General features: G+C 41.0%; 1 protein-coding gene across 4 annotated transcripts in view; it reads right to left on the bottom strand.

The window, feature by feature from the left end:
- Positions 1-14,498, bottom strand: part of Srgap2 (SLIT-ROBO Rho GTPase activating protein 2) — a 249,768-nt gene that overhangs the window by 142,483 nt on the left and 92,787 nt on the right. For all 4 annotated transcript variants that reach the window (XM_046452154.2, XM_046452157.2, XM_046452158.2 and 1 more), the window contains exon 3: positions 7,255-7,447. In XM_046452154.2, the coding sequence (XP_046308110.1) occupies positions 7,255-7,447 (193 nt within the window). The remainder of the gene's footprint in view (positions 1-7,254; positions 7,448-14,498) is intronic.

The following is a 14,498-nucleotide window of genomic DNA, read 5'->3' as shown; positions in this document are numbered from 1 at the left end:
TGGCACAAAAAAGAGAAAGATGGGATCACGGGTCAAGCTTTGCCATGGGAAATACTGGGGAATGATACTGACCAAATTATATTGTAATATTGTGCACATGCATGAATACTTAACAACAAATCCCACCATTATGTACAACAATAGTGCACCCATAAAAACATGTGAGGGGAAAAAAGAGATCCTATCTGTCTCTTCTGAGCCTGGATCAAATCCCATTTCCTAGCTGAAGTTTCCTGATCACAGCAACTATGCATCCTTTCTTCGGTAGCACGTACTTGATGCTACCACATATAGCCTTACACTGAAGATTTGTGTTCTTGCATTCAGATATGATTTCTTCCTGATTTAGTAACAAATCTGAATGGGAAAGAACCACTATTTTTACTTCTGTGACTCCCTCCTATAAGAATATAGAATAAGACCTTTAAAATGTTCAACAAATATTTGTTGAGGAGAAGGAAAAGCAGGAGAAAGAAAAGATGTTGACAGTGGGTTATCAAATAGCATGAGACCTCTGCAAGGAACACAGCAGGAGAGCAACATAGAAGTATTTCTCTAAAAATGCAATAGAAAAAAAAAAGCTACCTCAAAATAAAACAAAGAAATGAGCTATTAAAAGTAAGAGATCAAAACCAAGTGAGCTGTCTGAAAGGTAATTTACAGCAAGTCTATGTAAAAAAGAAAAAAAAAAGCAACCAGTGCATTATCAATTAGAATCCTGCTGCGTAATATTAACACAGATTCCACTTAAAAGAGACAATCAAAGGCTCAGCAACAAATAGGAATACATTTATGCTCTTCAAGGAGCCAAAGAAATTGCAAGAACATTTTCCCTAGAAAGGCTTCCTACCCTCACATAATATTTTATCTCTGCTCTTAATCAAACAGGCTGACAGAATTTCAGACATTAACAGAGTCTCAAGGATGGGGAAGCCATGTTACCTATCTTAAAACAGAAGAAGGCAGAATTGAATAATTGGTACAGTTCTGTGTGCAGCATCTCTCACTGTTTCTCTGGGAGAGAAAGAGGGATGGGACCATTGGGTCAGGCTTTGCCATGGAGTCGAAGCTGTGTAGGCTTTAATGAGGCTGTCTGCACTGAGCCAGTGTGGGAGAGGACAAAAGGTGAGCAGAAGCAAAGCAGAAGAAGCAGCAAAGCCAAAAGAGCGACAGGATAATGGTTTCCAGGGGAAGAAGTTGTTCAAGAGAAGATGAAAAAAAGCAGTTCCGCAACATTTGTCCCTCAATGCAGTCACTTAAAACTGCAACAGAATGCCCAACCTAACCCCGGATGAGAGGCTGCAATGGAAGCAGGGTGAGAAACTGGCCTGGAAAAGGGTGGTATGAGTCCATATGGACTGCATTCAGCCCTGGTCAACCTGTCCCATCCCAAGTAGAATAATTTCCATGGCCCTGAGACGTGTCTGTCCAGAGCTGCTGCTGGCAGCTGCTCTCCTGGCAGCACAGAGAGACAAATTCATGGCATTGCTGGGCCAACAGCTGCTACAGCTACAGGGGAGGTGATGAGTGCCCGCTGAGATGCTCTGGGCAGAGAATGAACTATTCTGGGACCAGTCCTAGAGTCAGCAAAATCAAGGCTACAGTTTAATGGCTGAATGAAAATACAATCGCCACTCCAGAGATCCAGGAAACCAAGAGTCCTTTCTCTGGCCCAGCTTCTTGGACTTCAGTTGATTACTGCCCTCACATTTGGCTCCATTTTTTCTATTTCCAAGGACATGACTTGAGTTTCGGTCCACATTAACCTCACTACTGGGCAGCCATACCTTAATAACAGGTCTTCCTCCTCCAGTCTCTCCACTGCAATTGAGCATATGCATTGTTGCCATAGTAACCTTTCTAAAGCACATCCATCATTATGCGCCTTGCTCAAAAATTATCAATGGCTCCCCTATGCTGACAGAATAAAACCCAAACCCCATCACATGGTATTCATAAACCTCTGAAATCTCCAGAGTCCTACCAACTTTTCCGGGTTAATTTCACTATCATGTTGATGATTCTTGTTCTTCAACAAAGCAGGTAAATTGTCCACCTGCTTTGAGTTTTTTACACCTCTGGGCCTTTACTAACACCTTTCTGTCTAAAATGCTTCTTTCTCATTTTTTCATCCTCCTTTTACAACTTCTGCATTGTCTCAATTATAGGGAACTTATAAGATCAATACCTAGTATTGGCACTTTCATTTTTCCATTTCTTATACATTGAACTTCACCTTCATGAAGTTCTCCCTAGTCCTCCAACCAGAACAAAGCCCTTTATATGGCTGGGTGGCCATGTTCTTTTGTGCACCTGCCCTTTCACAGATCACAGATGAATATTGTGGCAGATACTGCTAACTTTTCTCCAATACATTTCCCCTACTTTTATATATTAATAGAAAACTCTGCTTTCTAATCACTCAGAGCAATAACTACATTTCCCAGCCTCCCTTGCAATTCAGCATAACCACGTGACCAAGTCTGGCCCCCAGGGTGTAAGCTGAAGGCATGTATGTGCCACTTCCAGACTGCATCTTTAAAGAATAAAGACATATTTTCCCTTTGCCCTGTTGCCTTTCCAGCTGGTCTGAATGGGGATATAGTGGCAGTGAGCCATCTTGAGTCATACAGACAAGGACAGCTCTCTGGAGACGGAAAAGGAGCCTGAAACAGTTCTGGATAGCTAACACTCAAACTATTACATGCAGAGAAAGGAAACCTCTATCATGTGCAAGTTATTACTCAGTGTCTGTTACAGCAGCTACGCTTATATGTTAACCAAATCAGACATACCTAAAATACCTTTCCTGTGACAAAAGGCCAAATTTTCTGTTGCCAAAAAATGTGTCAAGTATGGTCTGGTGGTGTCACTTGCCAAATGCCTGTTTGATTTCAACAGCAAGTGTCTCTATGCAGCAATGCTTGTACTATGCAAGCACCTTGGTTACTCAACACAAAATGAGTGGAAAATGGAAAAATGAAAGTGTTATTTCCTAGTGTTGTATTGAGAAGTAGAGGACTCAACACATAAGACAAGGGTAGAAATCAGCCACGGGGACTCTTCAGATGTTCAAGGGTTTAAGCAGGTAGGTTGTGGGTTTAATTGTGAAGAAAATATAAGGTACAAAATACTGAAAAATTATCAGGTGAAATATAATTCAGAATTTCACATATGTACTTATAATATTACAATCCACCTGCTCCACATAAAACTGCAGTTAGACTTTCACCTGTTTGACTTATCTTAAGGAATAAATCATGTATGAAAGTAGGGTGTTGACTGGATCTCTCTTATCCAGCTTCTTAGCATCTTGTCTATATTAAGTGCACTTATATGTATGTATCAACTCTTTATTAGGCTGTACCATGTGAAATTGTTATCACGTGACCACATTTGATCACTTAAAAACAGGAAATTAACAGATAGAAAGCTCCTGGGCTTGGGGATCACATCTTTGCATCTCTCATGATGCCTTATACATGAAATTATCGATAAGAAATCACTGGGAAGAACTTTTATCAGTCTTCTACTTGAAACATTTCTAGTTCCATCAGACAACACTATCCTACAGGTGTTCCATCTTTTTACCTGCCTGGTAAGGGGGAGAAAATCTAACTCTCTTTCTTTTGAGGTAAGAATTCCAAAGCTTATTTTAGTCTCCAAAGGAATCAGCACAGTGCACAGTACTCGGTAGGTTTATAAAAAGGTATGTTGATTATGTAGACTAACTCAGACTAAGACCAGAGGGAAGTTATTGGTATAAACCACCATAATGTGATGGACAGAGGAGTGGAGAAGTCCCCCTCTTCTAGGTTCTCGTACCACCCTGTACTTTTTCTTCCCTTAATACCTACCCCACTTTAAATTATATACCTAATGGAGTTATCTGATTAATGCCCATTTCCTCATTCTATTGTAAGTGCCTTATGGACGGGGTAGGGCTTATTCACTGCTATATCCCAAGGCATATAAAGGAGTTTAAGGAATACGCAATGGATTAGTTAAATGAATGTGTAAGAAGAACCTTGCCTGGATCCCACACTAGTCCCTACACTCACTCACCACCAAGTATCCCTGTCTCCCCTCACCTGTTCATGCTGTTCTCTTTTTCTACAGAAATCTGCCTTTAAAAATCTAACCTAAGTCCTACATGCTTCATAAAAACTCTCCTGAATATTCTAGATCCTGTATCTCTGAGATGTATTTCTGATCTTTTATCATATCTATGTCCTACATAACACCAAAGATTTCTTAAGAAGAGCATATTGCTTTATCCTCTGCTTCCTATATTCAAAATTCTTCTTTCCAACCAGATATGACCCCCTATGTATATATACAATACACTTCTGTTGTCTCTTCCAATACTTTGTTCAATACTGAACACAGAACTGGCTCTTAGTAAATATTCATTGGCTATATAAGAAAAAAATAACACAGGTACCAGCTTTATCAAAAGGGAATCAGTTTTCTTGAGTCTTGGGAAAAAAAAAACCATCCTATTCCTTATATGTGATCTTAAAGCAAGTCAGACTTAGAGATTAACACATCTGTATCCTAATTTATAATTTATAAATGTACTTAAATGAGAATATGATATAATGCTAAAAATTAAATACTATTTTAAACTTAGGAGGAGCTCACCAACCAAATAAATCCAACTTTAAACCATTTTCTAAAGCAAATGATTCCTCCCCCACATCTTCATTTATCATATACTAAAATAATATTTTATTATCAGATGAATCTTTTATCTTTTTGTTTGTTTTTAATTTTTTTCCTGTTGAGATAGACATGTGACTCTTATCATAAAAAGAACAGAATTGGGGAAAGATGAGGGACTTTGATAGGAGAAAACATCTGGAGGAAAATCTTATTCTGGCTGGTATTGAGAGTGTCATACATTCTTCTCCATCTTAATTTCCATATTCATTGCTCAAAGCTGGCTTAAAGAGGATAATTTCTGCCTTCTATTATTTGGAGAATATAGAAGAATTTAAAATAGGGGAAATAATATAGACTTGGCATTAATTATTTTTTTAATATGACAATAGCTGATTTATTTATTAGGTATTAATTCTTAAAATTCTCATTCATTTACTCATTCCACAATATTTACTCAGCATCTATTTATACCACATATTCTGCTACACACAGTGGGACACTGAAAAATGAATCAAAACAAGATTGTGTAGTCCACTGAGAGAAGATGATACAGGTAGACTGTGCTGAATGTCCTAAGAACGAATAAAATGTTTTAAGAATTTAGTATATGGAGAATATTCTTTCTTCTGAGAGAATAACTAATGTTTCTTAGGGAGCAGTTTAGATGGGTCTCATGACTTGGGTATGACTTACACACACAGAGATGTGAAAAATGAGCTCATAAGCTCAATTAACAGATAGGAGCCGCCCATTGGAGTGAATGATCTATTTGGCTAATGTATGCTGGACCAGAAACAAGAAACAAGGTGGAACATTAATTGAGCCAGATGTAGAGGGGCTTGAAGGACAAACCAAGAAGTGTGCGCTTTTGTGAATAGACAAGCACTTCTTCTATTCTTTTTTTTAATATTTGTAGTTGTAGATGGACACAATACCTTTATTTTATTTATTTAAATGTGGTGCTGAGATGGAACCCAGTGTCTCACATGTGCTAGGCAAGCACTCTACCAGTGAGCTACAACCCCAGCCCAAGAAGTATTTCCTGAATTTCAACAGACTCCCCAATCACCTGAGGATCTTCTAGAGTAAGTCTAGGGTGGGGCCTGAGGCCCTAAATTTCTAACAACCCAGATGATGCAGATGGAAGACCACACCACAGATGATAGGGAGTCATTAAAAGTTTTGCAACAGAAAGTGTCTCATCCTCAGTTGTGGCTCAGTGGTAGAGCGCTTGCCTAGCATGTGTGAGGCACTGGGTTCAATCCTCAGTGTGTTCCAGTAATTCTAAATCTGATCATATCTGGACAAAGCAGATTGGAATGGGGAGAAGCTGTAGACTTTGAACCTCAATAGTGGCTCTTCACAGGATGGGAAGCTTTTACATCATCCTATTACCCAGGCCCCCCTCCTCAGATTCTCATTTAATTGTTCTAGAATAGGAGACCACACTCTAGAACTGCAAAAAGTTATCCAAAAAGGGCTGGGGTTGTGGTTCATGGTAGGTCACTTGCCCAGCATGTGTGAGGCCCTGGGTTTGATTTTCAGCACTGCATATAAATAAATGAATATTAAAAAAAAGTTATCCAGGAAATTATGAGATGCAGTCAGGTTTGAAAACCTCTGCTATGGATAACAGAGTAGGTATTGCAATCATTCAATCAAAAGATGATGCTCTAAACTAGAGAATAGCAATGTGAACAGAGTAAAGGGGTCAGGTGCATAAAAGATTGTAAATGTAGAAGGAATAGACCTTAGTAACTGCATAGATTTAGCTGTTTGGCTATATCATTCATTTCTTATGATTAAAAATGGTTTGATGAGGGCTGAGGCTATGGCTCAGTGGTAGAATGCTTGCCTAGCATGTGTGAGGCACTAGGTTCGATCCTCAGCACCATGTATAAATAAATGAATAAAATAAAGGTCCATACATATAAACATATTTTTTTAAAAAATGGTTTGATGAAATGGTTGAGTACAGAAACTGGACCCAGCCAGCCTATATTTCAATTCCAGCTCTACGACTTATTAGGGATATGTGTATGTGATCTGGATTAATTTTCTTAAACTCTTTATGTTTCAGCTTCCTCACATGTAAACAAGGAGTAATAACAATCCAAACAAATGAAATTATGTGCATTCAGTTAGCTGACATACATGCAAAGCCCTTAGAACCATGACTGACACATAGAAATGGCTATAAAAGTCTTTACTGGCCAGGTGCAGAAGCTGAGGAACATAAGTTCAACACCAGCCTCAGTAACTTAGTAAGAACCTGTCTCAAAATAAAAAGTAAAAAGGATGTGGACTTACTCAGCAGTAGAGCACACCTGAGTTCAATCCCTAGAACTACAAAAAAAGTTTACTGTTATTAGCATGGCTCATCCTCTAGTCAGATCTCTACAAGATGGAGAACTACACATTACATGTAAGACTAATGTGAAAAAGGGAAAGTCCTTGAGGCTTTTGATCAATTTGAAGTCATTGGCTCATGAATCCAACTGGATCTAAGTGGCATCTTCAGTCTCCCTCCACCCCAGATCCCACTCTCAAGGACTTTAAAAGCAAAGGTCATAACCATGGAGTCCATACTTGAATTGCTGGTCCTTGGTGCTACGTGTCTTAGCCAGGAAGCGCTCTGCCAGCTTTTCCAGGTTGCGGGAGTAGTCCATCTCAATCTCGGCCTTCTTCCGGAAGAAGTCCTGCAGGTCCTGCAACAGCTGCACCCGGAGCTCACACTGCTGGTCCAGGCATTTCATTTGCTCTGTGAGCTGAGCCCGGATCTCTGCCACAAAACAAAGGAAAACAGTCAGATGGACATCCCTGAAAAACATACTGCACACCCTGATCATTTTCTTGTTTCCTGTCCCCTGGGGAATTCAAAGCCCTTCATCAAAAAGCCTAAAGTCTAAACTGGCCATATAATGTGAGGCATATCCCCTAACTCCAACTCTTTATGGACCATTGATGAACACTGTGAATCAGAAATCTGCTGAATAATTTAGGAGAAATATTTATTGGACATAATAATATTCAGAGCTAAAATTATTAACCATTTTACTGAGTTTCTGACATAGTGCCAAAATTTGGATCCTCCTCTAGCAAAAGAGTCCAAATAAATTATTGACCTTATGAGGTAGGTACTACCATATTCCCATTTTAAAGATGAGAATACCAAGTTTTGAAGAAGACAAGCTAGTAAGTAGTAAATCAGGGGTTCAAACCCAGACAGACTAACTTTACTTTTCATACTTTTCCCCATCATTTCAAAATGTCTTTCAGCATCTTCATATACTAAGATGAGGGTCAGGATATTTTAATGGTGGTAGAAAGGGACCTGTCAAATGGTGACCATCAAGAACGAAACAAGCACCATGACTTCTGGGCAAGCAAACCATTCAACATCAATCATTTCATAGTTTTTAATGTCACAGGATATAATTGGGAACTGGGGTATAACTAGCACTTGTGAAGCCCTGGGTCTGAACCCCAGCACCAAAATAAATAAATAGCTTTAAAAAAAAAAAAAAGAGTTGACTTGAAAGAGATCTTTTTCACAACAAATACCATTTATATCTCTGCTGCTTCATCCTCATGGAAGATGCCTCAGAGCAGCTGTTATGTCAGAGCTAGAAACATTACTGATTAAGCTCTAGCCTGGCAGATTTCTGGCTAGTCTGTCCTTGTACAGGGCTAGCACACACTGTCTCTATGGAACTGCAGCAATGGCAGCTCCAAATGCAACCAGATCTGCCTTGAATGCAACACTGCATGTTTTACTGACAAGAGACCTGGCACTCCCGGGAAGCAGCCTGCCAACACCAGAGTGCTTTTCAGCTCAGAGAAGGCCTGCAGCGTGGATCCTGCTGATGCTATGTCCCAAGCGCCATCTCAGTCAGAATGGAGCCATTTCTTTGATCCCTTCCCCCCGTAGGCATGCTCAGCTCCAAGTATATTAGGATATGACGGTGAGCTGCAAATAACTCAGTGGCAAATCTGGTACTGGGGTCATAATGCTAAAGCAACAAGGATGGGTAAGGGTGCAATTGGCTTTGCCTCGGCATAGCTTGGGAGCCATAATCTAGCCCCATCTTCATTTTGGTTTTCTGTTTCTATAGCTATCAGTATGCAACATACTCATATCTGATCCTTTGTGGGAGATCCGGCAGTTCATCCTCTTCATCCCCAGGCCTCCCCCTTGACAACCACAACGTCACCCAGAACTACAGTAACCTCACCTGAACTGAAACTGAGCACCAGAGGATTGTTTCAAGCCGACAGAAGGCTGCACAGAAAAGCCACCTAGGTCATCACTCATCAAAGCTCTCTTGTTTTGTGTATTTTGGAGTCTGATTACAAGGGTACTAGGGGGAAAGATCTGCAGAGGTCATGTCAGGCACCTGGTTTTTGCCAGGGATTTCTGAGTCTCAAAGGTAAAGCCCTTGTCAAGACTGCTTCCTAGAGGCATCTGGCCCCCTTCTGTCTTAAAGAAAAGCTAGCAGTGGTAGCCATGAGGCAAGCAGACTAGGTAGAGGTAGCATCCAAAAGACTCCTTGATAGTCCTTAGAACTTGTTCCTTACCTAAGAACTACCTATTAAGGTAAAATGGCTCTCTGGATACCTAATCAGGAGCAAAGATGGAAGGGGAGTGAGGCTGTTAGGCCCCTGAAGGTCACCTATGTTTCACCCAAAACTTTGCTTCAGTAATCTCACTAACTAAGGGTAGAAAGGAACATAACAGATTGTTCTAGAAACTCTAGGCAAAGTCCTATGATACCCATGAAGTTCCAGAAGTAGGCCACTCCAGGGCTGTTCTGTCCAAGGACCAAGCACATCATAGGGGACCTCTAAGACATGTGAATTAGTCTAAGACACCCACTAAGCACACCTAGCCAGTTGGATTCCCACCCTGACTTTCTCAGTGAGTGGGCAGCATAGCACAAAATGCAGCCCATCCTCAGGCACCCTCTCTGGACGCTTCTGGGAAGGGTGACTGTGTTTACTGGACACATTATATAAACTTGCATATACATTATCTCATTTAATTCTCAAGCCTAATCTATAAGGTATCTCTAATTAGCCCAACTGCTCAGAAGAGGAAACTGAAATTAAGAATCAGTGAGTAATATACTAAAGGGTCACATAATTAGGCACATGGCTAAAACTAAATTAATGTTTGTCTGACTTATCAAAGAGCTTGATGATGGGGCAGAGAAACAAAAGAAATAGAGCCCCAGCGTGGAGTCTCTATAGTCATTTCTGGGTAAGTCTAGGACTATGGCTCTTGGCCCTAGATTATCACCTTCCCCACCTACCAGTTGGGGGGAATTCGGAATCCCAGCATCGAGTGTGCAGTAGTCCATGAACTCATGAGCTAGCCCATATTTTGACTAATCCACAAATGGATTGGATCCCTTCCATGCTTCTTCCTTCCAAGGACAGCTTTGAAGGAAGTGCTTTTCTTGTCCTGTGGTGTGTCAGTATGTCCAGAGGACAGAGAAAGGGAGAAAGCGATATCCACACCCCAATTCAGGAAAAGAAGAGGCTCTGCTAATAGATAGCACCTGCCACTGTGACCTATGTGTGATATGACACCACTGAGCATCTTCCCTCCCCCACAATTCCCCTCGAAGGAGAAGCCCCCTTTGCTACTGGCCTCAGAACATCCACACAGCAAAATTAAGGGACACTTGAGCAACCCCCACTCCAAGGCCTACAGCTCCAAGACAGAACGGCTGTTCTATCCCAAGCAGAATGTGTCACTTCAGGCTTTGCTGCTGCCACTACTATTGCTGCTGTTGCGAAGACAAACAATGGTCCCCAAGAAGGCAGCTGTGCCAGCCCCAGTCCTCTGTCCATGTATATAAGGGGCAGAAAACAATAGGCCACTGAATGCCAACACGCCTGGGCCGTGTGCCCAGACTAGAGGCCACTCTGCACCCTGGCCTACCAACAAGCCACAGGGGCAGAAAGAAGAAAGGGGCAATTTATAAAAACATGCAGGAATGCCTCCCAGTTCCCTTGTGTGCTCAGGCAAGTATGCACGTGCACATGTGTGCACACTCCAAGACACACGGCTCACACCACCCACACTGTGCTTCACCACGCCAGTTCAAGAAGGCTTTCCAAATCCACTTCACAGTTGGATGAGAAGTCCTAAGAGCTGCAGGGATGATGGGGCCCTTGGAAGTTCTTTTCCTAGAATTGCATGGGAAAATATCAAGCTTTTACCTTCTATAAGCAGCTGTGTCTTGGGAATATGAAAAATTCCCCCAGCACCAACTACCTGGAGTCCCATGCCAACAATGACCCAATAGAGCCTATTTGCTCAGTAAATCTTACTGACCCATCCTGTATGACAGGTACTAGATGATGGTGACAAAAGAGAACAAGACAGTGTCGAAGCCCTATCCCAATGAAACATGGCTTGACAAAGGAGAAAGACAAGAAAGCAAAGAAAGTCTTGTTTTTGCTTTGAATATTCTTTACTATAACAAAGTTCCAACCTGAAGACCTAAGATTTAAATATCATCAACAGCAGAAAGAAAAGAAATAAAGCAAAAACCTCCTTCTTGCCAGGCATGGTGTCACATGCCTGTAATCCCAGCGGCTCAGGAGGCTGAGTGAGGCAGGAGGATCACGAGTTCAAAGCCAGACTCAGCAATGGTGTGACACCAAGCAACTCAGTGAGACCCTGACTCTAAATAAAATACAAAATAGGGCTGGAGATGTGGCTCAGTGGTTGGGAGCTCAAGAATTCAATCCCCAGTACAAAATAAAAACAAAAAACTCCCTCTCTCCAAAGTCTAGTGCCCTCTCTTTATTCTGTTTTTTTTTTTTGTCTATTTATTTGTTTTATTTTTCAAATAATATATGAATAAAAATTTAGGTTCATTTGCAAGAGGCACCAAAGATTTTTAAACAGGTTTCTTGAGAATGAGAGTTGACCTTTGATTGGTGTTTCATCCAAAGAATTCAAGTCAAAATTTAACCTCATTATTTTGCAATTAAGATAATCGTGTTGGTTACACAACCTAATGAATATACTAAAAAACACTGTGCTGAACACTTTAAAAAGAATAAATTGCATAGTATATGGTTTATATTTCACTAAAAAAAATAGTTTTAAAACTTTAACAACCACACAGCACATTCTGTTGAGTACCATCCTGCCAACTAAAGGGGAAATGGCCCCAATAAACAGGCACTGAAAGGAGGAAGGATTCTTGGTTTCTATTTCTCCATTCCAATGAGTTAGATCAGTTCAGCATTGAATATTTCTAAAGAAATCTTGGAAGCTGCCCCTCTGGACAGCATGCTTGACAATGACATTGAACTCCACTGGCAGGCAGATCACCATTCCATCATTTCCAAAGGGTGTCCGATCAAAACCTAACAAGGGGTGTTTGTGCATGGTTCCAACCCAGGTTCAGCAGACACACCCAATAAAGCTTCCCTTGGGGACTTCGGCCTCTTTGTCCATACTTGGCCACAGCTGATATCCTAAATACACCTGTCCTGGGAATTTGAAGGAGGCTTATTTCATTTTTGGCAAGATACCAAAGGATCACAGCAAGGTTGCAACAGAAGAAAACCAGCCCTAATAGGATACTGATCATTTAACAAACACAGTCAGGGCCCTGACACACCAACAACCTTATAGCCTCTAAATTATAACACCTGCCAATGCAGGTGGCACCATCCTCTAAAAAACCCTCACTTCAGAGAACAACCAGGAAATCCCTAGGACTCCATGTGGGGGACTGTGTTCAGCCTACTGCTTTCAATCCTCAGAAATAAAGCTCATTTCTTTTCCCCTTCCAAAATTCATCTCCGCATTCAGGAATTTTTCTCTAAGTCATGAATCCCACATTTCTGAGGAGAAAATGGGGAAGGAGGGCATCCAGAAAAGTCACAGGCACGTTCTCCCCTTCACCTTGGTGTGCGGCACCTAGGGGCGGGGGCTGTGGCTCCCACAGGCTCTGTTGCCAGCATGGAGCATGAGATCAGCCCATGTTCTCCATTGGGAATCTGTTCTGACTGCCAGTCTTTTTCCACAAAATCTGTCTCACCTGCTTTTAGCCCTTTCACAAACACATGACATCACCTCAGCCATCTCAGGAATATTAATTCCTAGTACCTTTCCAGCAGTGTTATATAAGAAAACAATTGGGGCTTTCATCAGGCTCTACCCTTCATATCTCTTACCAAGACTTCTTATCACCACAGTAATCAGCCCCTCTGAAAACTGTCCCTTAGGAAACAAAATGCCAGAAGGCCCTGCCAAGTTTTGCTCTTCACCCTGCTGCTTTGCCTTTCTTCAAATTTAGTAATGGGAGGGTTCTTACAAACCCCTGATGGACAAATGCAAGAACCAAAACCCAGAGATGTGAAGAGAACTGACCAAGACCACACAGCTTTTTAGTTACAGATCTGATACTGGAACCCTAGTCACAGGGTTCCCAAGCCAATGTTCTTTCTTATTTACTATTGGAAACACTTAGAATACATTCCAAGTGTTCTGATAATACAATGACATAAGTATGTTTGTGGAGAAAAAACAAACAAACAAACAAACAAAAACAAGGTGAAATAATAGTATAAATAAATGAGGTGTACACACAGTGACTCACTTTCAGTGACTGACACTATTATTAATCTGAGAGTAGTCAGTGTTCCAAGGAAAGGCCAGAGAGTTACTTTCAGTAAACTAGAAAACAGCAAATATTCTTCCTCAAAGATTGTGTCTGATAATGTTTTTCCTCATAATTACTGAAGAAGGAACAGACACATACTCACAGACATGAGATACTTCAAACAAGGAACTGATACCTCCAGAATAACTTTTCATTCCTTATATCTATGTCTTCCCCACTGTTGGTTCAAGGGCTTTTGGTAAAACCCATTCCCCTCCTCTGTCCTTTAAAGATGGTGGTCATTACTTCCAGGCCTTGGCTGGGAGCTAAAAGACCTGGTGACAATGAGAGTCTGAGACAGCTGCCACCATCTTGCCATCTGTGAGGGACAAGTCTGTTTGAAAATGCAGCTGGTCCAGAGAAACAGGGCTGAGAGAAGGGGAAAAGGAAATGTGAGTGCCTGAATTAAGTCATGGCCAGAAGCCAGCTCTATCCCTGGAACGTTTAGTCACACTAGCCAACTCATTCACGTTTTGTTTAATCTATTTTGCTTTGGGTTTTTGGTCACTTGCAAACAAAGAAGTCCTAAAGGATAAAGTGAGAGATTCTGAAGTATTCAGAAGTATAAAGATCTCTGTTCCAGAGGAACCTACAATTTAATTGTAAAGACACAATCAAAACATACATTTAAAAAATTTTTATAAATGTAATATAAAAGTTCATGTTATTGTATACTGTAAGCACATGAGATTAAGCATAAATACTATGAGGAACACTTCTAAGAGATAAGAAAGATCAGTGGGAACTAATATTACTGAAGCAAGGCTTCTTGAGGAAGGATCTACTTCTTGAGAGAAAGAAATTTATCTTTTTCGTTTCCTAATGTCTTCCTGGGACCCAAAACAATACCTGGCATAGACCAGGCCTCCAAATTTGTGAAGAAAAGAGAGGAAGGAAATAGAAGTCTGAACAAGTTCTCTGAGGATGAGTGGAAATTTTGTAAATGAAGGGTGAGGAAATAATATTGCAGAGGAAGATAAAACCTAAGCCAGGAGATAGGAATACCTGGACACTACTTCTTTTTGAGGTAGTGAGGATGGCCTGAGTAGAATACAGGATGACCAGGGGTCTTGGCGGCCAACAAAGGTGCCAGTGGAGGAGGAGCTGATCTAAAGGCCAGCAGAGTAGTTGGAATTCCAA

Source organism: Marmota monax, unplaced genomic scaffold (assembly GCF_021218885.2).
Source record: "Marmota monax isolate L192 unplaced genomic scaffold, Marmota_monax_Labrador192_F-V1.1 WCK01_AAM20220418_F8-fsc00105, whole genome shotgun sequence".
In the NCBI taxonomy this organism is placed as follows: Eukaryota; Metazoa; Chordata; class Mammalia; order Rodentia; family Sciuridae; genus Marmota; species Marmota monax.
This window is presented reverse-complemented; position numbering and strand designations above follow the sequence as displayed.